At 35.4% G+C, this 26,665-nt stretch overlaps 2 protein-coding genes across 2 annotated transcripts in view; both read left to right on the top strand.

Annotated features, from left to right (window-relative positions):
* LOC121254173 (cyclic nucleotide-gated ion channel 1-like) overlaps nt 1-26,665 on the top strand; it is a 45,895-nt gene that overhangs the window by 10,099 nt on the left and 9,131 nt on the right. The window lies entirely within an intron of this gene.
* LOC121255312 lies at nt 7,325-25,493 on the top strand. Its single transcript, XM_041155574.1, has 6 exons — nt 7,325-7,507; nt 7,982-8,120; nt 8,849-9,024; nt 9,115-9,195; nt 24,019-24,044; nt 25,025-25,493. The coding sequence occupies exons 1-6, from the start codon at nt 7,325-7,327 to the stop codon at nt 25,491-25,493; spliced, it is 1,074 nt and encodes a 357-aa protein (XP_041011508.1).

The following is a 26,665-nucleotide window of genomic DNA, read 5'->3' as shown; positions in this document are numbered from 1 at the left end:
CTGCTCGGTTGGCCGCCAAGGTTTACACAGCCCTACCACGGGGGTTAAATATAGAATTCTGTTCTGATATGGTGTTTTAGTTATGTTGTGTCAAGGGAATTTTGAATAAGAATATTTTTTAACTTTCACTCTGATATTTTTGATAACATATTCTGATTCTACATTCTGAAAATGAAAAATGTTTTGTTCTGCATTCTGAACTCCGTAAATACTCATGTTTGCATACTAATATATGTTTTTGTTTACTGAATTGTTGATAAGTCACCTATTATCTCCATAATATGTTTCAGATAATTTTGATGTAACAGCTGGAAGTCAAAAATAGGGAGTATACCTATTTTTGTTAGTAATGGATATTCCTAATTTTTGTGGAAATGTTTATGTATATTATTGAGGCACTTCTGATGTGCTCTTATGTAGGAACATGGATATTTGTGTTGAACAAATAGGTTAATATGTTATGGAGACTCTGGTTTATTTTAAAAGTGTTATTGGAGATGATTTTAGGTGACATGATTTAACTCTCCTGACCCACAGGGACAGGACGTTACACAGATGGGCAGGCAAATAGTACAACATATAATTACGTCCAGAAGAGTCCTCCTTATAAGTTGGATAGAGAATATATCATTCACACTGTTAAAAAGGCAGAAATTAATTCATATAAGATCATAACATGTTCTCCACAATAAATAAAGTTAATTTTTCATTTTAATGTTTTAACCATCAAAATAATTTAGTAAATATTGATAAGAGAGAATTACAATGGTTTATTGATAAGAATAAGATAATAATAAAGAAAGCTTTAAAAAATAATATTTAAATTCTATGAATAAACTGTTCAAAAATGAGATGTAAGGTGCTTTTAAATTGGTTTGCCCAAATAGAAAGAAGTTAATTTGTTAGTTAAAATTGGGTGATTTTTTTTTTAAAAGAACGTTGATGCTCTAACACCTATCTTCAAGTCTTTTACACTTTTCTATCGTGATCTTGAACGTGAAGAAAAATATCGGGCAAACATGTAACATAAACACATAACACAGCATCAATACATACACCTTGATATAAACATCTCGATTTCTTGTAATCTAGGTGCCAATGCTTGAGACAGAAAGTGAAAGTCTGTTGCAATCGCTCTGCGACAGTCTCAAGCCAGTGTACTACAATGAGCGCTCCTACATTGTCCGAGAAGGTGAACCACTCGATGCAATGCTCTTCATCACACAAGGAATAGTAAGTAACTTTGGAACCAGTACTGTTAGGGGCGATGGGTCTTTCTTCTTAAGTGCCGAGTGTATTGAAAGAGGCCATTTCTTTGGAGAAGAACTTTTAGATTGGGGTTCAGAGGTTCCCCCATAACCAACCTTTCCGATCTCCCCATCTCCAAAAAAAACTTTCAAAACCTATACAAAAGTTTAAGCCTTTGCTCTAATGGCCAATGACTTGAGGACTCTAATTTCCTGGTGGCAGACCAAATCAAAGGCAGCTTCTACTTTACAAGCAACTTGGTGACGCTTTCATTTAAAGAAGAATAGTGAAATGTCCACCCATTTGGCAAGGAGACCAAATTAGCTATTTGCTCTTGATGCTTCACAAGACGGCTTGAAAATCCCACAATGCCCACGTTATTGGCGAAAGAACCTTTGAATTATTTGTATAGTGACACTATACGTAAAGCTTTCTAATCAGCGTGCTTTGGTTATCAACCGGATACCTAGCTTGTTATCTGTAAATATTCCACATTAGAAAAAAAAAATCAATATGTTTTCTGTACATCATGTGAAAAGCCAAAGCATAATAATCTCTCTGTACAAGATGAAAAAACTCTAAAGACTGCTCTAATCTGTCTCTCCAACCTACATGAGAACAGTAATTAGGAGGAGCGCCTCCCGGACCTTATCTCATTCTCGATCTCATGTTTTGTGCTCAGCATTTTGTTTTGTTGTTTATTTTCCTCGTCATCTTCATCCTTTTCATCCTTTCCTTTCTACCACCACCCTCGATCCATTTCTTTCTTTGTCCATTCTTTTCTATCTCCTAATTTTTTCCCCCTTCCCAATCCTCATGCATGCCCAACCTGTCAATCGATCTATCAATATCTCATGGTCGTCTCATTTTTGTATTAATTTATAGCTAGCTAGCCAACTGGCCAAGCATGTGGGCCCTACCCACAACTGTAGGTCCAGTGGTGGCAACTACACACCACCTCATCTAGAGCTCGATCGTGGTGTTGGGTAGTCTTGAGCCTCTCTCAACCTCAAAAGCCAGTTCAAGAGATGAGACTTTCCCTCACATACACTTATAAACTCATGGCCACTAGTCCCTTCCACAACCGATGTGGAAAAATCTCAACAATCTCCCCTTCACACATCGGGCTCTAGGTCGGAGTAGTGATAACCCATTTTTCCCACGGACTGTTGAGTCTAAAACTGTTTGTAAACCTGATTTCTGATACCAGTGTTGGGTAGTCTTGAGCCTCTCTTAATCTCAAAACCTAGCTCAAGAGGTAAGGCTTTCTCTCACACTTATTAACTCATGACCACCAGTTCCTTCTACAACTAATGTAGGACAACCCTAACATGGTAAATCTTATTTATGATTCTTCCTTTGGCCTGTTGGGGTTCTTGGACTAGTCTTCAGCATCTTGGACACTTTTGAAATCCACACACCAGCTTGTAGCTCTGCACCGTCTACTTCAATATTACTTCTTGTGAACAAGAATGCTACCTATATTTTAAATTTTGTTTTTCAATGACACTAATCAATACATATCTCTTATCTTGGAGTCTTCTCTCTGTTTTCTCTCTATGGGAATAGAGGTGGAGTAATCAGTTATAACTTACTGACTGTGTGGGGTAGGAGGTTGCGGAACGACCATGGAAGAAGCTCCAAGGGAGGAATGAGGAGTCTGGAAGTTTAGTGGGAGAATTTGAGATTAACGGAGGAAGAGAATGAAGTGATAGACATTGGATAAGAGGGTGCAGAGGTATGGGAGTTGGGTGATCGGAGTGTAATTGGAAAGATATGTCTAGATAGAGGTATCGGGGTGGAAGTCTTATCCTCTACGATGGGGAAATCTAGAGAGTGAGCAAACCTGCGGAATTTAGGGAAGTTGCGTTTAACACCTTTGTGATAACGTTCAGAAATCAGGTAGATAAAATGCGCGTAATGGATAGAAGGTCGTGGTTCTTTGACAACCACATGTTTTTCCTTCAAGTGTTTGATGGTTATGCTCAACCAAAACAATGTCAATTTGACAAGGAACTTTTTTGGGTGCAGATCCATGATTTACCTATTGTGTGTGTGATGAATGATAAGGGGGGACTGATTGGGGAATTCTTAGGTAAGTTAGTTGAGGTTGATGTCCTAGTGGATAAGGTTGGATGAGGAAATTTCCTTAGAGTCAGAGTGGAAATTCCGTTGATGAAGGCTGTGACAAGAGGACGATGACTCAAAGTGAATGGTAAGGATATTTGGGTAAATCTGAGATATTAGAACTGCCTAAGGTGTGTTTCAATTGTGGTATGATTGTTCATGGGGGTAAGGGATGTGAGAAGGGGACTGTAGGGGGTGTTAGTGTGACGTGGAAGAATGAGCAATTTGGAGCATGGCTTCGAGCTGACCCAAGGCCCAGGAGAAATATGTATAAGGGTCAGGGGTTTGGAGGGAGAAGGAACATAAATAGCTGGATGAGGGGTTGTGAGATTTCAACCAATGCTGGGATGGGGAGGGGGATGGAGGTTGGTGAGGGAGTAGGAGATAAAGTTGGTGAGGGGAAGGAGGGGCAGAGAGAGGATGAAGAGGAAGTAACTGTTGTTGTTATAGGGCAAGGTATAGTCAATGAGGTGGTGGGAGAAGAGGAGCAAAGTGAGATACAAAAAATCTATGAGGGGAGCAAGGGGAGGGAAGAGGATTATAAGGGGGAAGCTTGTAAGGGGGAGGCAGAGGTGCATTTGCTTATAAAGGTTGAGAAGGAGTTGGTCGTGGCTGGGAAACCTGAGGATAGGGAGGGGCTTGAGTAAAAGAGGAAATGGAAAAGGACAACAAGAGATCAGGATAAGTTTAATAGTTTGGGTGGACCCATAGTTAAAAAAAAAAAAATGTTAGCATAGGAGAATAAGGAAAATTGTGATAAGGCTGTGGTGGGTAAAAAGCAAAGAAGGGAATGAGTGAGGGAAGTTATGCAATTGGAGAATATAAAGGCGGGAGCTGTTGGACAGCCTTGCCAGGATCAATGAAGATAATGAGTTGGAACTGCCAAGGGCTTAGCAACCCTTGGACAGTTCAAGTTCTTGGCAAATTAGCCAAGGATAAGCAACCAGATATTGTCTTCATTATGGAGACAAAACTTAGATCTTATAAAGTGGAAGTTGTGCAGAGAAAAATGGGTTATAAGGGTTGTTTGGTGGTAGAGCCAGTAGGACTTTGTGGGGGATTGATTATGTTGTGGAAAGATGTGGAAGAGGTGGAGCTTTGGAACTACTCCCAATGGCATATCAGTGTGTGGGTGAAGAACAAAGTGGAGACCACAAAGTGGCTGTTAACTGGGTTTTATGGGAATCCAGATTCATCAAAGAGGGAGGGGTCGTGGGATCTGTTACTAGCAATAAGACCTCCACCCGAGCTTGGCTGGTGTGTGCTTGGGGATTTCAATGAAATCGTGTCCCAAAAAGAGAAGTGGGGTGGGAGAGAAAGAAGGGAGGGGCAAATGGATAGGTTTTAAGGTGGTTTGGTTGAAGGAGGACTAATTGATCTTGGATGGAAGGGCATTAAATATACATGGAGCAATAGTCATGGAGATGGATCTTTCATCAAGGAAATATTGGATCGAGCTGTTGCAAACTGTGAGTGGAGGGTTGGTTTTGATGAAGTAAAGGTTGAGGCTATCATGGAGTAGGGCTTAGATGATTTGCCTATTTTACTGAATTGTTCAAAGGGTGAATATGATAGTAGATGTAGGAAGAGGGATATGAAGTAAGTTGGGATATGGAGGAAAAGTGTGGGAGAATAGTGGAAAGGGCATGGAAAAGACAAGTTGGGGGATAGAGAGATGTCCACAGTATTCAAAAACAACTTTCCTCATGTAGGCAGGCTTTAAACTTGTGGTCTGGAGAATCTGAAAGAAAGAGTGGTGGAGCTATTAAGTTGTTGACTGAAAAGTTAAAAAGCCTTAAAGAGAATGAGGGGCTTGAGCATTCTGTATTGATAAAACAAGTGAGTGGGGAGCTCAATAACTTACTGGATCAAGAAAATACATGGTGGAAGCAGAGGGCCAAGAGACACTGGCTGCAACAGGGGGATTGTATTAGTAAGTACTTTCATGCCTATGCAAGCCAGAGGAAGAAAAAGAATACTATCCAGAAAGTTGTCAATGCTCAGGGGCAACAGTTGACTGCAAAGAATGATATTGAAGATGGCTTTTGGGGATATTTTAATGAGATATTCACATCATCCTCTCCTTTAGTCCATGAAACAGAAAGGGGTATCTCTGCTACTGAATCTAAGATCACACCAGAAATGTTGAGAGGGCTAGAAAGTGATTTTAAAAGGGAAAAAGTGGAAGAGGCCTTGAAACAAATGTTAGCATGGAAATCCCCTAATCTTGATGGTTTTGGGGTAGGGTTTTTTCAAAATCATTGTGATACTGTAGGGGAGGAGGTCTGTTTGGCAATGCTAGAGTTTCTCAAAGGGGGAGTCTAAAATGAAGGCTTAAACCACACTTATATAGCCTTGATACCTAAGGTGAAGGATCCAAAGTCAATGGTGGACTCTAGGCCAATTAGCTTATGCAATATTTTGTATAAGTTAATTTCAAAAGTGCTGGCAAATAAAGTCAAGAAGGTACTGAATCAGGTAATATCCCAAAACCAAAAGGCTTTCATCCCAGGTAGACTCATAACTGATAACATAATGGTGGCATTTGAATTGCTTCACACGATGCAAACTAAACAGAAGGGTAAGACTAGTAGCATGGCTATTAAATTAAACATGTCTAAGGCCTACTTTAGGTTTGGGTGGTATTTCTTGGAAGCCATGTTAAGAAGGTTGGGGTTTGGGGATAGAATAACCAGCTTTGCTAATGAGATGTGTCACATCTGTGAGTTATTCTGTTTTAGTAAATGGGAAGCCTAGGAAGGTTATACCAACAAGGGGGCTAAGACAGAGGGATTCCATCTCCCCCTACCTATTCTTGATATGTGCAAAAGGGTTGAGTCAACTTTTTCAGAAAGCTAAAAGGGATGGTGTTATTAAAGGCATTGCAGCATTTTTTTTTTTTGGGGGGGGGGGGGGGGGGGGGGGGTGTTGAGGGTTAATCACCTATTATTTGCAAATGATTATGTGATCTTTCGTAGAGCAAAGAAATAAGAATGGGCCAGCATTTATTCGATTTTAGAATGGTATGAAAAAGCTTCGGGTCAGCTATTGAACAAGCATAAACTTCCAGTCTTTTCAACTCTAATACAAAGGAAGTGTGTGGCGGGGTCTATTATTTGTGATATATATGAGAAATACTTGGGGCTGGTAGCAGTTCTTGGTAGGTCTAAGTATAATGCACTAAGGAGTATTAAGGAGAGAGTGTGGCAAAGATTGCAAAATTGGAAAAATGTTTTTCTCTCAAAAGCTAGTAAAGAAGTGATGATAAAGACAATCTTACAAGTCATCCCCACGTATACTATGAGTGTATTCAAATTACCTCAAAGATTGTGTCAAGAGATTGAAGCATTGTTTGCTAGGTTTTGGTGGTCACAGAACAAGAATGAGAAAGGGATACATTGGTGGAGGTGGGACAAAATGGGGTTGAGTAAAGCAAGAGGATGGTTGGGATTTAAGCAAGTAGAAAACTTAACAAGGCCATGCTTGCAAAACAAGGATGGAGAATGCTAAAAGTCCCCTAATCCCTTGTTGCAAAAGCTTTTGAGGAAAAATATTTTAAAAATGCTTAGCTGCTGGATTCCCCCTTGGGTAAATCTCCTTCATTTATCTGGAGTATTATTTGGTCTGGTTTGGATGTGCTAAGGAGTGGGTTGATACGGAAGGTGGGGAATGGAGAGACCATTAATATATGGAGACAAAAATGGCTACCAAAACCAGTTACTGGGATGTGTTCAATCACAAATTAAAGTGTTGCAAAATGATGCTCAAGTATGTGACCTTGTTGATAAGGATAGTAAAAGGTGGAAGGAATAATTGATTAGGCAGATTTTTGAAGAAGATGAGGCTAATTTGATACTTTCAATACCTATTAGTCGAATGTGGGAAGTGGACAGATTGATCTAGAGGCCAGCAAAAAAATGGTAAATATTCTGTGAAGAGTGCTTATCACATGGAGCTGAAGGTGAGAGGGAGATTGTATGAGAGGAAGACCTCAATGGTCTTTAGTAAAAATGTTGACAAGGACTTGCAAACAGAAATTATGCAGCTTTGGGGTGGAAGTTCTACACAGCAGTATGAGAAATATTTGGGGCTACCACCGATGGTTGGGAGATCAAAACAACGGGCTTTTCTGGTATTAAACACCGGTTGTGCCAAAAACTACAAGTTTGGAAAGGGAATTTGATTTCTTAAGGAGGTAAAGAAGTTTTGGTAAAAGTTGTAGCTATGTCTTTACCAACTTATGCTATGAGTTGTTTTTTATTTCCAAAGTCTTTGAGTCATGAGTTGGAGATGATGATGGCTCGATTTTGGTGGGGGTAATCAAGCTCAAGGAAAGAAAATTCATTGGGTTAGTTAGGCAAAACCTTGTACTTCTTAATTTCGTGGTGGTATGGGCTTTAAGAAACTTAGTGACTTCAACTTGGCACTACTTGCAAAACATGGCTGGCGGCTTCTCACACAACAGAATTCTATCCTTTATCGAGTGTTTAAAGCAAGGTACTTTCCAAATTGTAGTTTTTTTTAGGCTAATATTGATATTAATGCTCCGTATGTTTGAAAAGAAATTTTTAGTGCTTTACCTTTGTTAAAATTTGATTGTATGTAGAGAGTGGGAAACGGTAGGAGTGTTAGAGTCTTTCGCGACTCTTGGATACCTGGTTGCGGCTGGGATGAGTTTCAGGAAGCTGTGGGGCAGATAAATGAAGATACTTTGATGGTTCATGAATTAATCGATGAAAGTACAGGTTGGTGGAAGATCGATGTTGTTAGAGCTCTCTTTAGTCCAAGATTGGCAAATCTAATTCTAAAACTTAATTTTTGCTTAGCTCAAGAAGACTCATGGTTTTGGACTCAAGAACGATGTGGTTCTTACTCAGTCAAGAGTGGGTATAAAGTATTGCAGTTGGAAGTTTCTCATAATGTAGGTGAGGGGTCAAGAAGTGGACAAAGTTTGAAGATTTGGAAGTGTCTATGGCAGTTGAAGATTCCCAAGAAAATGAAAATTTTTACCTGGAGGGCATGCCAAGAAAACTTACCTACTTTTCAGAATTTGAGACGAAGAAGGATTAAAGATGAAGATAAATGTGTTTTCTACAATTTGTATTCTGAAGATGTAGCCCACGCTTTATTTTTCTGTCCTATTATTCATGATATATTCCTGCAGTATTTACCTCCTTTGAGGATTTTACAACATACTTTATCTTTTTGAGATTTGGCGCTTCATGTTAGAGATAAGGGTGGTGCTGAAATGCTTGCAACATTTTTTGTTACTTGCTGGGTTTTGTGGTATCGTAGGAACCAGTTTATATATGAGCAGGTGGTGCATCTATGTTCAGCTGTTGTTAATAATGCCCTCTCCATGCAGTCGGTTTACAAACAGGTGTAAGTTTTTTATGGTTTTGGTAAGGAAGTAATAAAGATTTTCTGAAATTAAATGTGGATGGTGCTATTTTCCCTGATTTACACAAGGCAGGTATTGGGATTATCCTTCGGGATGATCAAGGCTGTGTGGTTGCTACTTGTAGTAAGTTAGAAGATGATGTTGTTTCTCCGAAATTTATTGAGGCAAGTGCCATGTTGAGGGGTTTACAATTTTGTGCTCAATGGGGTGTTCAAAAATTGGTGTTGGAATCGGATTGCTTGATTCTTGTAAATGCTTTGAACTCTCAAACTGGGTTTTTAACAGATCTTGCATTTCTACTTCATGACATTTGACATATGTTGAGAGGTTTTCAATAGGTTCAGATTCTACATGTGAACAGGCTAGGCAATGCAGCTACGCACCAATTAGCAAGGCATGCATGGAATGTTGAGGATATGGTAACGTGGTGGGGTTCTTGTCCTTCATTTGTATCAGAAGCGATATGACTTGATGGAAGCGATATCTTGTAAGGACTTTACTATTTTGGAATGAATGATTCATTGGTTATCAAAAAAAAAAAAAAAAATTAATCTCAGACCGTACGCGCGTCGACATAATTTTATTATGGAGCCATGTGCTTAGATCATGATCAAGGTGCGGATAGTCGCGAGTGGATGGTTAGGCCGTTATACGAATATTCCATATCTAAGTTTTTTTTTTCTTTTTTTTTTTTAATCAACTTGCAACATATATATGCATATATATAATCTTTTTTCCACCTTTATGTACATGGTTTTGCAATATCTACTCTCGAGGGCCCCATTCACGAATTAGCAAGTTGTTTTTTGTTTAATCGCTTCAATTTGCAACTGACCAAGTCGCCAACTTTGATTTGTTCAGTATATGCATTTACACTAAAAATTAAAATTTCCATGTTGGTAATTAGAAAGACATGATTAATATATATGAAATGTTTACAGAAGCGTTGTCAAAAAATGAAAAGAAAAAAAGGACCACTAGCTAATGGCTCATATACATATACATATATATATACATATACATATGCACACAGCTATGGCAAGACTTGAGGTATACACGGAAACTCTCGCTCCAGGTACGGCTCCATAGCTACTTATATATATACTAGTAAAGGGCAAACACGTGCATTGCACGTGTGCCCAATTGTGAAAATATAAAAAATATTTTTAAAAATAATATTTATGAAATCTAAAGATATGTAATAATAAAAAATAGGTTAATATATATAATTTTAAAATGTAATAGTTTTATCAATATTTTAAGATTCTCATTGATCATAAAAATAATCATATATATTATCTTCAGAATATCTATGATTATAATATAGGAATTTGCGCGAACATATTTATAATTACACAATTTTCTATTGTAAATAAAAAAGTGACTATTGAATTAGGAAAGTTTTAATAAAAATTGATTTATTTTTAATTAAGATCAGCCTACCAATTGACATTCTTACGACAAGATGAGAATGTAGCAACAATCTTACAAACTAATAAAAAATCAATAACAATCTGTCAAACACATAAAATATAAAGTACAAAAACAACATAATAAAAAATAAACAATAGTACAGTTATCTACATTTAAAGCATAAATAAATATCATTCAATCAATAAAATATGCTTAATATTAAAACCAAATTATTTAATATGATATTGAACTATTTACAATTAAAAATCTTAATACAAATACAATAAATATTGAGCAATTCTAATTGATAATCACAATTCCATATATTTGCAAGGTGCATTGTAAAAATAAATGCATTAAATATTATAAAATATAAATAACAATATCTATTTGTATAAATAATAATAATACATACCTGGAGATAGGGGCAAATAAAAGATCATTAGAATTAGAGCCGAACAACGAACAGAAAGACAAGCACAAAGTGACAAAACCATAACGCCTGTTATAAAGAAATATATTATATAAGATCATATGATTATTCCAATAATACATTGTCGTTTGTTAAATAAAGCTATACTAACATATTAAAATATAATTTGTTAATATTTTTTATTTAAATTCAATTATAATAAGTGGCTATCTAACTGTCACAAACAAAAATAACTATATAATAAGAATAAAATTTGTGAGATTGCAAATAAAAGTCGCGTAATATCCTAAATCTTTTTTCTTTTGTTTCTATATTTTTTTTTTCTATAGTTTTCAATCGGATAACAATAATTGTTAAATAAGTGTTAAATAATTTAATCATATAATTATTTAACACATGAAAACATATGAAAAATTAATTACTTGCCAATCCACAATAAACAGCAAAACTATAATTTAGATTTACACAATTTCTTAATTTTAAATATTAATGCATAGAGTTTCATCTATATTTTAAGTTTTTATTTTTTATCATAAAAAAAATCACATTTGTTATGTGCAAAATATTGATAAATAACATAGAAATCTTAACTACAAATGGGGTACAGATTTATGTCTATGTTTTCAGAATTTATTTTTTTGTTTACAACACATATTATACACATGATTTGCATAATGTTTATAATTATAATATAACAGTAATAAAGAATAATAAATGAAGAACAGGAACAGAAAACCTGTAAAAAAAAATGTAATAGAATATATATTTTTACATCATGAAGTTTTATAATTATATTAGTGAAATTAATATTGTTAATTTTATTAAAAGTCTTAATTTTATTAGGGGTTTTTTTTTCTCACTTAAAGCTCAAAAGAAAACAAAGAAGGAAAATCAGCCCTACAAACCCAGCCCAATCATCAGCCCAAGTCACCTAAACGGCGCCGTTTCCAGCACAGCCGTGTAACACCCATCAATGACATTTCAAAAAGGGCGACGTTTTGCCTAAAAGAAGACCCTAGTTTTATACCTACCACTATAAATACATCATTATACCCCTCAATTCATCTGTTTTTCTTCTTCTCACTTTTCCTCTAATCCTCCGCCTCTCTTCTCTTTGTTTTTTTTCTTTTTCACCTTTCTTCTTCTGGCTTTTTCGTCTTCTCCCTTTTCGTCTATTTCTGTTTTTTTTTCCTCCTCTATTGGTTTCTTTCATCTGTAGGTTTTATTTTTCTTAAGTGGTTTTATTTCTCCGTTTCTATCTTCCCCTCTGTTTTTTTTTTTTTTACATTTTCGTTAGTTTGTAGGTGTTTTTTTTTGTAAATGGTTTTATTTTTTATTTTTCGTTTTGTTTGTGCTTCTGACATGCAGATCGGAATGGATAGAAATTTCTTTTAGTTGGCTTATATCTGGAGTTTTTTGTCTAAAGATCTAAACAGATCCTTGTATATTTGAAGATATTTTGTTGAGATCTGAACAATAGTTTTTTTATTTATTTAATTTCTCTACAGATCTAGAAATCTTCAGATCGTAGTCAATGTTTATAGCTTTTTCATATATTTTTTTGTATTAAATTACTGTCTTACAGATCCGATTCCATGTATATTTTTTTAGGGCGCTATATTTGTTTTTTTTCTCTCTATAGATCTGAACAGATCTTCATATATTTGAAGCTATCATGTTCAGATCTAAACTTTATTTCTATTTATTTTTACTTTTTCATTCGTCTGCAATTTTTTTACGCCTTCGTCTTCTGTTTTTTTATTTTGTTTGTTAATTTTTGCCTCCATTAAGTAAATGAAGATGTGATGTTCATTTTCTACAGATCTGAGTTGGCGTATTTTTTTTTTATGTGAGTTTATTTCTGGAGACATTCATATATTTGAAGCAATTGTGTCCATATGTGTGTTCGTAAGTTTCTTTATTTTTTTGTTTTGTTTTGTAAATTCCTGCATCTCTTCTTTATTTGTTACTTTTGTTATTATCTTAAGCCTGAAATCTCATATGTTTGACGGCTGAAATGTCTATCATTTCTTTGTTAGATGTGAAAATTTAATATCGTTTCTGTTATTTTACTTTTACTCTATTGTTCTGTTATTTTAAATCTCAACAAATTTTCATATCTTCTATTGTGAATCTCTAGATAAATGAATGTATGTGTTCGTTTTTGTTGGGGTTTTTTTTCCTATACGTATACCAACCTTTTTCATATTTGAAAATTTATATGTTTGACACACATATATAACATATCTATTACATGTTATGAGTTTTTGTTATTATCTCAAACCTGAAATCTCATATGTTTGACGGCTGAAATGTCTATATCATATCATTTGTTAGATGTGAAAATTTAATATCGTTTCTGTTATTTTACTTTCACTCTATTGTTCTGTTATTTTAAATCTCAACAAATTTTCATATCTTCGATGTTCCTATTTTTTACATTTATTTTTTTTTCTTCTATTGTGAACTTGTAGATAAATGAATGCATGTGTTCATTTCTGTTGGGGTTTTTTTTTTTCCTGTACGTATACCAACCTTTTTCATATTTGAAAATTTATATGTTTGACACACATATATAACAAATCTATTACATGTTATGAGTTTTGGCTTAAATTTTTAGAATTTTAAGTATTAAGTCTGGAAATACTTAAAAAAAAAAAAAGTCTAGGATATTCAACCAAGAAATTCTTGACATGTTATTTATATGTCTTTTACGTTATGTATATACATGTTATGAATGTAAAAGTAATTATGTCCTGATGTTATGAGTCTACAATATAATTTTGCTAAGCTGTAATTAATGGTTTCTGTAATCATAAAAAACATAAAAAGATTTTCACATCTATAAGTATTTATTATTTTATGAAAGCAAAGGAAATTTCATAATTAATAGAGCATAAAACCAAACGGAAAGCATACCGAATTTAATCTGAAATTCGAAAGCCAAGCAGTAAAATCTGACAGTAAATTTTAAACGCGGAAGCAAGGAAATAGATTTGAAAAATTTAGTAACAAAAACAGTAGAAAATGAGACGGTGACAATTGCTTTTATGGTAAACCGCAAGCAGTGAGAAAAAATTAAAAATAGAATCTGATAACAACTGCAAAGGCGGTGGGAAACTTAAAGAAGTAAAAATCTAATTAGAACAATACTTTTCTAGAATAGGATAAGAATTGGAAAATAATTCGGCAGAAAGGTGAAATCTAGAACATACTAGAGTAGGTGAAATCCAGAACATACAAGAGTAGAGGACAAAATGGGATAGAAATGGTGACATATTCTGAACAGGATAATAACGAAACAATTCGGCAAAACCCATTCGGCAAAATCCAAATTAAAACTGATGAGAGACAGCAGGAAGGTAAAATACATCGATGGTGGAGGGCAAAATCAAAAAAAATAGTGTCGTGCAGAAAGGTGAAATCCAGAACATACGAGAGTAGAGGACAAAATGGGAAAGAAATGTTGACATATTCAGAACAGGATAACGAAATTAATTCGGCAAAATCCATTCGGCAAAACCCAAATTAAAACTGACGAGAGACAGAGCAGGAAGGTAAAATACATAGATGGTGGAGGGCAAAATCCAAAAAAATAGTGGACGACACCTGCTTATTGGCACTTATTATATATAAGATATATATATATATATATATATATATATATATATATATATAGTGGCGATCTGCTCAAACAAAATACAAGAGTCTTATGATCAAGGTTCAACGAACTGTTACGTGAATAAAGGTTATTTTTCAATTTTTTCATAGAAAGGGGATTGATATATAGAAGTAGTACTATGATCTATTTATTGTCTAAATGATTTAACACGACGTCCGAGCTGAGAGTACTATACTACTCTACTCAGATTTGTAAAAGTGTACTCGAGAAGACCTTTGCTTCTTCGTGATGATCATCATATTATTGTCTTAATTAGCTGCATGCAGCCTTTTATTTTGAAATGCCCCGTCCCCGAGAGTCCGGAGAGTTTACACATATTACCTGATAATCAACTCCAACATTGCTAATACTCTTCTAAAAGCTCCAAATCCAACGTAAACACTTCAAATTTAATTAACCACATATACTTGTATATAAAATCCTCTATACAGTAACCCCAAAAATTACCAATTTCTCTACATGTCACTTAAACTCACATTTCAACAATATAATTATCAAAAATCACCAATATTCATCGAAAGCTTTCTATTCTCAATCTACTATTCTTAAGTCATCTCACCCAATTCTTTATGGTCCTTATCCTCAGCTGAAATATCCAAAAATCATCTGAAAATATTAGAGATAAGAGGGGGGTGAGTTACCAACAACTCAGTAAGCAGAGAACATAAACTAGTATGTAAACATTAGCCTTTTTAGAAAATTCCGTATGCAGAAATAAAACATTTCATTTTTATATGCAGATCTTATAAACGTGTTATCAAAAAATCAGAGCGACTCTTCAGACTTTTCAGATTCAAAAATTGACTGTTCATATTTAAAGACACTTTCCATATTCAAAAACCATTTTCATATTCAAAGACCATTGTCATGTTCAACAACCAACTGTTAATATTTAAAGATCCGTTTCATAATCAAAGACCTTTTTTTTAGTATTCAAAAAACCATTTTCATATTTGAAAACCAACAGTTTATATTTAAATATCCGTTTCATATTCAAAAACGCTTTGGCATCACATAACTGAATATCTTCATCTTATCATATCATGTCATATCGTATCATATCATGTACCATGTTTAACCCCCATAGTAAGGTTGTGCTATCCCCGGTGGCCAAACCAGGCAGTATCATATAGTGAACTTTCCCTTTTTCAATCTCAGAGTCCCGAGTGTGCACACAGGAAAGAACAAGTAAAAGACCTCTTTATTTCCAAAGTGGGTGTACTCATATCATATCATATCATGTTGGTACCAACCATATCATGTGAACCAGTATCATCGTATCAGAACCATATTCAGAATCAGATTCAGAACAAATAAGTATGCTAAAGTTTTATCATATCCACATCATATCAAAACACGTGCGAAACATATTCATATCATTTCCATTTGATCAAAAACAGATCCAAATCATTTCATACCACATGCATAAAAATCTCAATGATATCATATTCGCTTATTTGCATATTTCATAAACATGTCAAATATTGCTCATGTCTACACATTTCATGTCAGAAACAATTATTTTCTCTTTCATACGTATCTCATGAGTGAATGCAAAACATATACTGAGGTTGTTTTTCACTTTTTCTTTTTAAAACCACATGCACATTTTTACAAACCAACCTCAGTTTATTTCTTTTTATACAAATCTAGCATAGGAACCCCGCTTATCTAGATGACTAAGCTTTTCCAGAATTTTCCTCAAAAATGTCGAGTCGACTATAAATCGTTACCTATAAAAATAATCACGTAATTTCTGTAAGTTTCAATCATTCACGGATTTTGATATTTAAGCCTAAGCTTCTAAAATAATCTATTTTAATTCCTCGAAACTTAAAACCCTCATAATCCCAAAATATATCATCACTTTCTAAAATCATCAATATCCACCATAACCAACGTCAAAACTCAAAACACAAATATTTAAATCCGAAACCGCCAATAAATCTCACATCATAAACCAATCACACAAACAACTCCATAATCAAATCCAACCGACCCCCTTCCTCCTCGGACTCAGTCCAGCATAACCAACCAGTCCACAGAAAATATGAGTTGGAGCAAAAATACATTTAAATCTCAAAAGTTATTTGAGAAATACTTACAATCCTATAATATAATTTTTGAAAGATCACGGAGGTGTTAGAAGTGACGTCACGGCAACGTAATAGTGTAAAATACACTGTGGCCGTGGGTCTGAATAACTCACTTTTGAACGGAGACAAACCAAGACCCGAAATTGATAGGGTAAGGCTTAAGGATGTCGGTGAAGTTAGGGGTGGTGGTGGTTTGCCGTGGGTGACAGCGTAGAGGGTGGTTTTAGGCCAAAATGCCCAAAACGGAAATGAGGATGGTGGAGCTTCACCGGTGGCGGATCGGAGCTGAGGATGGGTGGGTTAGGTTGCTCGGAGGTCGATGATGAAGTGGTAAAGAGATGGTGGCCGGAGGTGGCGCGACGGAGGCGCTGGAGCGAAGAGAACGCCGCGGCTTTGAGGAGCTCGTGGAGGCTAACGGCGGTGCGAGGGAGGCTGAGGTTGGAAGGGGTGGTCGCCGGAGGGAGGGGGAGCTGAAGGGTTGGGCGGTATCGGCCACGACGGCAATGGGCTGGGGAGAAAAAGGAAATGCACGGGGGAGAAAGGGGAGAGGCCGTGCGGGAGATGAGAGAGAGAGAGAAGAAGAAATGAAGAAGAAAGAAAAAAAAAAGGGAAGGAGAAAGAAAAAGGAAAATGGAAAATGGAAGGAAAGAAATGAGGTCTAATCCTCACATCTTGGGTCACGAAATTGATCCAACGAAAAAGATTTTAAAACGGCAAGTCAATTAAAAAAATTTAAACGTAATGATAAAATGAAAATACAATAATTAAATCCAGCCATCAATTAATTTAAAATAAAGAACAATTTAAATGCATAACAATAATAAACATTAAGAAAACATAACAAATTAATTTTTCACAAATTAAAAATTATAAAATTAAATCCACTAAAAAATCCAAAATTTTTAAAATAAGAGAATAAATTTTTGAATTATTAAAAATAATTCTTCAATAAAAATACACTAAAATACGGGGTGTTACATCCTCCCCCCTTAAAATAAAATTTCGTCCTCGAAATTTGTAAGATCATACATCACCCTAAAGCAGGATACAAGATACAACCAGAATACGCTTGAGACAACATACCATCACTAACGCCCAACAGGCATGAGTAATGTTCTCTCAAGCCTACTCCCATAGGCAATTCCATCATACTCGCATTAGTCTTCCAATGGCATCTCACGTCCAGTATTCCTAGGGTGGCTATGTTACCCAAAATCTCCCTTTATCACAAGAACCTCAATACAAATCCAATAAATTCCAATGATTAATAGCTCCATACAATAATCCATGCTAACATCAATCAACTCCTATGCTACAACTTCTAAACCTCCATTGAATTCTACCTTTGGTAACCTAATGACCACTTCCAAAGTTAACCATCAATAACATAATTGGTCCAACTGAGTAATTAATCTCCAACTACAAGTATCATCTCAAAAATTCGAGTCACCACTAATTCCTCAAGATCAGCACAAAATCCGAACTCCTAACTACAACCACAAATATCACGCTTCTGCTGCGCATTCTGATAATTCGCCACATGCATAAAATTTATGTCCTCATAAAACTAACACCATCGAATATAAGATGGCTCCATACCTACTAACCACAAAACTCTTACCACCTTTTGGTAGAAAATATTATATTTCCCAAAACCAGGAGTTATCACTCATATTCCTCAAATAACTCTGCTGCCTTAATCAAAATCAATACTCCACAAATACATCCATTATATTAGACAGAAAACCAATATCAATCAACCTCAACATCCCAAAGTGCAAACAAGTAACATCACTCCAAAATAAATCTGTCTTATCTAAGTAAGGAACATACCCTAAAAGGCTCGATACCAACCCGGCCAACCAATAAGAGCGCCTATAAACTTCTACCTGACAACCTAAACCCAAAAGCTCATCACCTACATTCTGAATAATATATAATCTAGCGGTAACTAAACTCACTACGAATCACCATTGACTTCACCCAAAACATTATCAAAACCTTCTTGGTAACTTGCCCACCTACATCTATTCCTATAAGCTAATATTAGCACGAATAATTCATTCAATAGCGCATCACTATTAAACCTCAAGGCAAGCCATACTGTTCAAACCATCAATCCACCAAAAGCCAAAGCAAAGCACCCAAGGATCCTAATGCTATATTAACTCACATACTTGATCATATCATCCACCGCTGATGCCTAAGTTTGAACTTCCAAGATCTTATCCTACACCATACATGACGACCCATCAATCTCAGTTCAAGTTAAATAACAATGTCCCTAATTCAACCAACTGGATGCGCAATCTCCAAAAAAAAGTATAACCTCAAAATTTAAATTCCTAAGCAACCTCAAGTCACAATTAATTCCTATAGATAATCACAATAATTATTGCCAACCATCATTCCATTGAGTAACCCGCTTCGACTACACACTCCGATCGACTCACCAAAAACTCCAAGCCAAAATCCCTTTAATTTAATACTATTGTATTTACTCCTCTCCAGCACCTACCCAAGCCACTTCTTCCAAGTAAAAAAAAATGAGACTAGGACCTGTACTTCTCCGAAATGCATACACACTCACCACTACTACGCATCGATCTCATGCACCCTTAGTCAAAACCAAAAAGCCTCCAAACATGCAAGTGATCCATCGTTACCATTTTCATCATCTGGACCTATATCCTCGAATTCAACAAGAATCATTTCCTAAATCCGCACCATCTATTATCCTTAAAATTGATATGGATTAAATCCTTAACCTATCACTGTAACCCTGAGCTAAAAACAATCATTTTCTGAACTAGATCAACATCTTCAATCCTAAAAAATACACAAACTAGATCATTACCTTCCATCTCCAAAGAAATTCTCGCCTGAAAGATTCTCATATCAGTAACTCAACTCTGATCAACCCCATTTTAATGGTCACAGACTACTTAGTCTCCAAAAATAATTAAAGCTAGCACACTAAGCCTGCGGAATTAAAAACTCAAATCTTATTACAAATCAGTCCTTCAAATCTGTAATTCTAAAACCTCAAATTATATTAGAATCATTTTCCGAAATCTGTAAGATCGATGAACTTATATCCAATAATAAAACAATAGACTCCCGAAGCTTTCAAAATCTAAAATATTAAAAGATAGCAAATCATTTCTTAAAGTCTGCAAAACCTTAAACCTTGGGTGATATTCTCGTAAATCTATCCTTAAAGTTTGGTGAACTTACAACCTCCTATTCTAAAGTCTTCTGTCATATCTCCACAAAATCTAAAACCTCAATTATCCTACGCCCCAAAGAGATCACCTAGACCTGCCGTTCCTTTCATGCCTCAAGATTACAAAACCAAGTCGATAAAAGTTCAAGCTTACTACACTAAATATTTATACCAAATAATGGCATTCTCAATCGTACTATCTTCCTGCCATAACTTAACATTTAACCCATTTTTCAACTTCGAACTAAACGAACAAAATAAAATAAAATATAAAATAATATAAAATAAAATAAACTTTTTTTTTTATAAGTTATAAAATAAAATAAACTTTTTTTTATAAGTTATAAAATAAAATAAACTTAATAAATAAAATAACATAATTTCCATTCAAATCAAATCAACTCAAATCAAATCAAATCAAATAAATTCAACTTAAATAAAAATAATAATAATTTCAAATTAAACTTTTAAACTTTTCTAGAACTGCACATAAGGTTTTACCCATTCTTAGCCATATCTTTAACCAACTTATATAGTCCTTCATACCATCGATAATTGTAAACCCGACATCGCTCTAAACTCCCATACATCTTTAGAATCTAAACCCTAAATCTTATAAAAATTATCTCTTATAGTCTATAAAGTAAGCTTGTCGAATCTAAAATCCCAAATTCTCAAAATCTCAAAACTCAATCATAAGGTCTGCAAAATTTAAAACCTTAAATGTCTACAAAATCAGCTCTTATCCTTTACAAATCCACACCTCAAATTTGAAGTTTCTTCCCAAACCCACGGATATCCAAAACTCAAATATTTTTAGTCTGCAGAACCTCAAACCTGAAATATCCCCATGATCATGTCTTAGTTTTCAAATCTCTATATATCAAATATGAAATTACTTCCTAAACTGAATCGAAATCCAAAACCTCATATGTTATAGTCTGTAGAACCTCAAACTTATCCTACAATTGAACTTATGTGCACCTTCAAAAACCTAAACCTTACATCTTATAAAAGATCATTACCTATAGTCAACAAAGTACGCCTACTTGATCTAAAACCCCAAGTGTAAAGAAAGCCATTTCTTAAACCCACACCATCTAAGACCTCAAACATCCTAGAATATATTCCAAAAGGTTGCCGGATTCTAAAACTTTAAAAACAAATAAAATCATCTCTTATAGTCTACAAATTTTCATAACTCCAATCTGAATTAACTTCCTATTTCATAGGCCACCCAACATGAGTATGCAAAAGCTCAAACCAAATATCTTTAAAATCATGTCCTAGTGCTTTCAAATTTTTAAGACCATAAATGTCATCAAACATCTTATTACAGTATGCAAAACCACAAACCTGGCTTTCATTCAAACTTATATAAATATCGAAATCTAGACCTCCAAGTCATGTCTTACAACCTTCAAAACAAGCCAATCAAATCTAAAACTTTGAATTCCCAAAACCCCAATCCATAAAATTTGCAGAATTTCAAACCTTAGCTCTGATATCAACTGTAATGCTCCGTCCCCGAGCGTCCGGATAGTTAACTCAAATTACCTGATAATCAACTCAAACATTGCTAATACTCTTCTAAAAGCTCCAAATCCAACGTAAACACCTCAAATTTAATTAACCACACATACTTGTATATAAAATCCTCGATACAGTAACCCCAAAAATTACCAATTTCTCTACATGTCACTTAAACTCACATTTCAACAATATAATTATCAAAAATCACCAATATTCATCGAAAGCTTTCTATTCTCAATCCACTATTCTTAAGTCATCTCACCCAATTCTTCATGGTCCTTATCCTCAGTTGAAATATTCAAAAATCATCTGAAAATATTGGAGATAAGAAGGGTGTGAGTTATCAACAACTCAGTAAGCAGAAAACATATACTAGTATGTTAACATGAGCCTTTTTAGAAAATTCCGTATGCAGAAATAAAACATTTCATTTTTATATGCAGATATCAGAAACGTGTTATCAGAAAATCAGAACGACTCTTCAGACTTTTCAGACTCAAAAATTAATTGTTCATATTTAAAGACACTTTCCATATTCAAATACCATTTTCATATTTAAAGACCATTGTCATGTTCAACAACCAACTGTTCATATTCAAAAATCCGTTTCATAATCAAAGACCTTTTTTTTAGTATTCAAAAACCATTTTCATATTTGAAAACTAACAGTTTATATTTAAATATCCGTTTCATATTCAAAAACGCTTTGGCATAACATAAATGAACATCTTCATCTTATCATATCATGTCATATCGTATCATATCATGTACCATGATTAACCCCCGTAGTAAGGTTGTGCTATCCCCGGTGGCCAAACCAGGCAGTATCATATGGTGAACTTCCCCTTTTTCAATCTCAGAGTCCCGAGTGTGTACACAGAAAAGAACACGTAAAAGATCACTTTGTTTCCAAAGTGGGTGCATTCATATCATATCATATCATGTTGGTACCAGCTATATCATGTGAACCAGTATCATCGTATTAGAACCATATCCAGAATCATATTCAAAACAGATAAGTATGCCAAAGTTTTATCATATTCACATCATATCAAAACACGTGCGAAACATATTCATATCATTTCCATTTGATCAAAAACAGATCCAAATCATTTCATACCACATGCATAAAAATCTCAATGATATCATATTCGCTTATTTACATATTTCATAAATATGTCAAATAATGCTCATGTCTACACATTTCATGTCAGAAACAATTATTTTCTCTTTCTTACATATCTCATGAGCGAATGCAAAACATATACTAAGGTTGTTTTTCACTTTTTCTTTTTAAAACCACATGCACATTTTTACAAACCAACATCAGTTCATTTCTTTTTATGCAAATCTAGCATAGGAACCCCGCTTACCTAAACGACTTAGCATTTCCAGAATTTTCCTCAAAAATGTCGAGTCGACTATAAATCATTACCTATAAAAATAATCACGTAATTTTCGTAAGTTTTTAATCATTCACAGATTTCGATATTTAAGCCTAAGCTTCTAAAATAATCTATTTTAATTCCTCAAAACTTAAAACCCTCATAATCCCAAAATATATCATCACTTTCTAAAATCATCAATATCCACCGTAACCAACGTCAAAACTCAAAACATCAATATTTAAATCCAAAACCGCCAATAAATCTCACATCATAAACCAATCACACAAACAACTCCATAATCCAATCCAACCGACCCCCTTACTCCTCGGACTCAATCCGGCATAACCAACTAGTTCACAGTAAATATGAGTTAGTGTAAAAATATATTTAAATCTCAAAAATTATTTGAGAAATACTTACAATGCTATAATATAATTTTTGAAAGATCACGGAGGTGCTAGAAGTGACTGCACGGCAACGTAACAATGTAAAATACACTGTGACCGTGGGTCTCAAAAACCCACTTTTGAACGGAGACAAACCAAGACCCGAAATTGATAGGGTAGGGCTTAGGAATGTCGGTGAAGCTAGGGGTGGTGGTGGTTTGCCGTGGGTGGCAGCGTAGAGGGCGGTTTTAGGCCAAAAATCTCAAAACGGAAAAGAGGATGGTGGAGCTTCACCAGTGGCGGATCGGAGCTGAGGATGGGTGGGTTAGGTTGCTAGGAGGTCGATGATGAAGTGGTGAAGAGATGGTGGCCGGAGGTGGCGCGACGGCAGCGCTGGAGCGAAGAGAACGCCACGGCTTTGAGGAGCTCGTGGAGGCTAACGGCGGTGCGAGGGAGGTTGAGGTTGGAAGGGGGTGGTCGCCGGAGGGAGGGGGAGCTAAAGGGTGGGTGGTGCCGGCCACGGCAGCACGGCGGCGACGGGCTGGGGAGAAGAAGGAAACGCACGGGGGAGGAAGGGGAAAGGTCGCGTGGGAGAGAAGAGAGAGAGAGAAGAAGAAATGAAGAAGAAAGAAAAAAAAAGGGAAGGTTAAAGAAAAAGGAAAATGGAAAATGGAGGGAAAGAAATGAGGTCCAATCCTCACATCTTGGGTCACGAAATTGATCCAACGAAAAAGATTTTAAAATAGCAAGTCAATTAAAATAATTTAAACGTAATGATAAAATGAAAATACAATAATTAAATCCAGCCATCAATTAATTTAAAATAAAAAAATTTAAATGCATAACAATAATAAACATTAAGAAAACATTCTAATTAAAAATCATAAAATTAAATCCACTAAAAAATCTGAAAGTTTTAAAACAAGAGAATAAATTTTTGAATTATTAAAAATAATTCTTCAATAAAAATACACTAAAATACAGGGTGTTATATATTTACTTAAGATTGTTGCACTTTTTTCTTTTTTTTTTAATTATAAGATTGTGGCACTTACGTTTCTCTGATCTGTTTTCCATTTTTTCAGGAATCAGCAGAATTCACAGTCTACTGGTACGTACAACTAAGAATGAGCTACCCGCATGGGCGTCGGCAAGGAACGGGGCTTGGGCTAGGTGGGCATCCTCTGTCTTCTTCCACCAGCGCCGATCGATATATAAATGTTGTTATTGTAAACATATTAATTTAGAGGGTTTTGTGTGGCTGAAAGGCATCATTGACGGAATCTTACAACTATTGTGTCCCTTGTGGAGCAATTAATAATTGGCGTCCGACCAAACAGCATTAATTTATATATCATCAATTTTTCTTTCTTTTCTTTTATATAAATGGTCTACTCTTGGGGCAATATGATCACGTCATAAAATATTGCACCAAGTTGATTTACAAAATAAAGCATATATATATATATATATATATATATATATATATATATATCCTCAAAATGTATTAAGAATATATTATATATGATTCTACCATCTGAAGCATTGGCGTCACTACTTGGTGCAGAGGGAGTTCATGCTTGTTACTGACCACGAGGTCCTAAAAGTACATCAATGGCCAGCACAAGTTGAGCAGGCGACATGCTAAATGGGTGGCCTACTTATAGGAATTCACATTTTTGTTAAGGCACCTATCAGGAAGTCTGAATCGCGTAGCAGATGCCTTAAGTCGTCGTACATTACTCCTAACCAGCATGACTGGTAGAGTTGCAGGATTTGAGGTTTTCAGTGATATGTATGTAGCAGATCCTTCATTTGGGAGGATATTTCGAGAGGTAACTGATGGTCGACGAAATGATTTTGTTTTGCATAAAGGTTATTTATTTTGTGGATTACAATTATGCATCCCAGATTGTTCGCTAAGGCAATAGATTATTAGTGAACTTCATAGCGAGCGTCACTTTGGGCGAGATAAGATGTTGCCCTTGGTCTCCTTTGATTACTATTGGCCCAAATTGACCAGTGATGTGGCTAATTATGTAGAGCGATGCTATATGTGTCAATGGTCTAAGTGGATTCTCACAAATGCAGGCTATATGCCCACTTGCCTGCTCTTGAGGCACCTTGGTTCGATGTCAGTATAGACTTTATGTTGGGCTTACCCCGAACCCAACGGTTCATGGATTCTATTTTGGTTGTGGTTGACAGGTTTTCGAAGATGGCTCATTTTGTAGCTTGCAGGAAAACAGTGGATGTTGCTCAGATCGCTCATCTTTATTTCAATGAGATTGTTTGCTTACATGGTGTTCCCCGATCAATCACTTCAGATCGTGACACCAAGTTCATGAACCATTTCTGGAAGAGTTTATGGAAGAAACTGGGGACAAAGTTGAATTTCAGTAGCGCCTACCACCCCCAAATAGATGGTCAGACTGAGATGGTGAACTTGAGTTTGGGCAACCTTTTGAGGAGTTTGGCTGGAAATAAGCAAAAGCAATGGGATCTGGCTCTTTCCCAGGCAGAATTTGCCTATAACAGATCCAAGAACAGAACCACATGACTGAGCCCATTTGAGATTGTCAATGGTAAGAAATCGTCCAGTGTGCTGGACTTAGCCACTATCCCACGTGTAGGTCGTTTAAATCACAAGACAGATGAGATGGCAAAACATCTTAGGGGCATCCATGAGCAAGTGAAGCTGGTCATTCACGAGAGCAATCCCAAGTACAAGGTTCAAGCAGATAGTCATCGTCGTCAGATACTTTTTGATGTTGGTTATTTTGTTTGGGCAGTATTAACTCGTGATCATTTTCCTGTTGGTGAGTATGATAAGCTTAAAGAGCGGAAGATTTGACCCTATGAGATTCTATAGAAGATCAATGATAATGCCTATAGGTTACGCCTCCCTAGCCATTTGAAGACTTATGATGTGTTTAATGTGAAAAACTTGAGACGTTGTTTTCTGGATCCCGATAAAGCTACTGTGAACTCGAGGGTGAGCTCTTTCTAACTTGAGGAGACTGATGCAAGAGGATCTGAGTCAGATGATGCTGAGTTGTTTAATTGCACGTTGACTACACTGAAATATCTTGAGGTGGCAAATCAGCACAAAGATGGTAGGAAATCGTGATCTTTCCTTAATTGGAGTAATTTTGGGTACATTTCGGTATTTTGGCCATAACTTTCGCTACGGGTTTCAAAATCGTGCATATGACCCCAAATCAAAATCGCACACGTCATGAGCCTCGAGCTACGCTCGGTGTGCATCATTTTTTAGGCCAAATTCCACTGTTTGCCACTCTAAATCCCTATTTTTAGTTATTTTTTGTCTTTTATGGCAACATTTCATTTCTAGTTTATGAAGTGATTCTGAACTCGATTTGGGCCAGATTTTTGGCAGATTACTTATTTTATTACGTATTTATTTTTTGTATGATTATTGGGATTTTGCTATTTTTTGTAAAATTTTGATATGGTTGCTTTTCAGCTCTAAAAGCTTGGCTTGTGAGTTGATTTGGGGCTTCTTTATTTTTTACAATTTTGAATTGAACATCAGAGTTGTTTTCTCTGAGTTTTGGGCGCGTTTCTCTTGTCTTCCTTCCCTGTGAATTATATGTTAAAATTAGCCTACAGAATAATCATTATTCTATCCCGCGTCATCTGGACTTAGCATTATAAATAGACGATCGCTTAATCGATTTAAGGACCTCCGCCCCAACATTACAAATTTGA

This window comes from Juglans microcarpa x Juglans regia, chromosome 3D (assembly GCF_004785595.1).
Source record: "Juglans microcarpa x Juglans regia isolate MS1-56 chromosome 3D, Jm3101_v1.0, whole genome shotgun sequence".
Taxonomy (NCBI): domain Eukaryota; kingdom Viridiplantae; phylum Streptophyta; class Magnoliopsida; order Fagales; family Juglandaceae; genus Juglans; species Juglans microcarpa x Juglans regia.
The sequence above is the reverse complement of the archived record's forward strand: the minus strand, read 5'-3'. Positions and strand labels throughout refer to the sequence as shown.

Coding starts and splice junctions, on each gene's coding strand:
- LOC121255312 (XM_041155574.1), top strand. CDS start 7,325: ATGGAGCTGAAGGTGAGAGGGAGATTGTATGAGAGGAAGACCTCAATG. Junction 7,508..7,981: donor CAAAACAACGGGCTTTTCTG/GTATTAAACACC, acceptor GATTGTATGTAG/AGAGTGGGAAACGGTAGGAG. Junction 9,196..24,018: donor CATGGAATGTTGAGGATATG/GTAACGTGGTGG, acceptor CCATTTTTTCAG/GAATCAGCAGAATTCACAGT.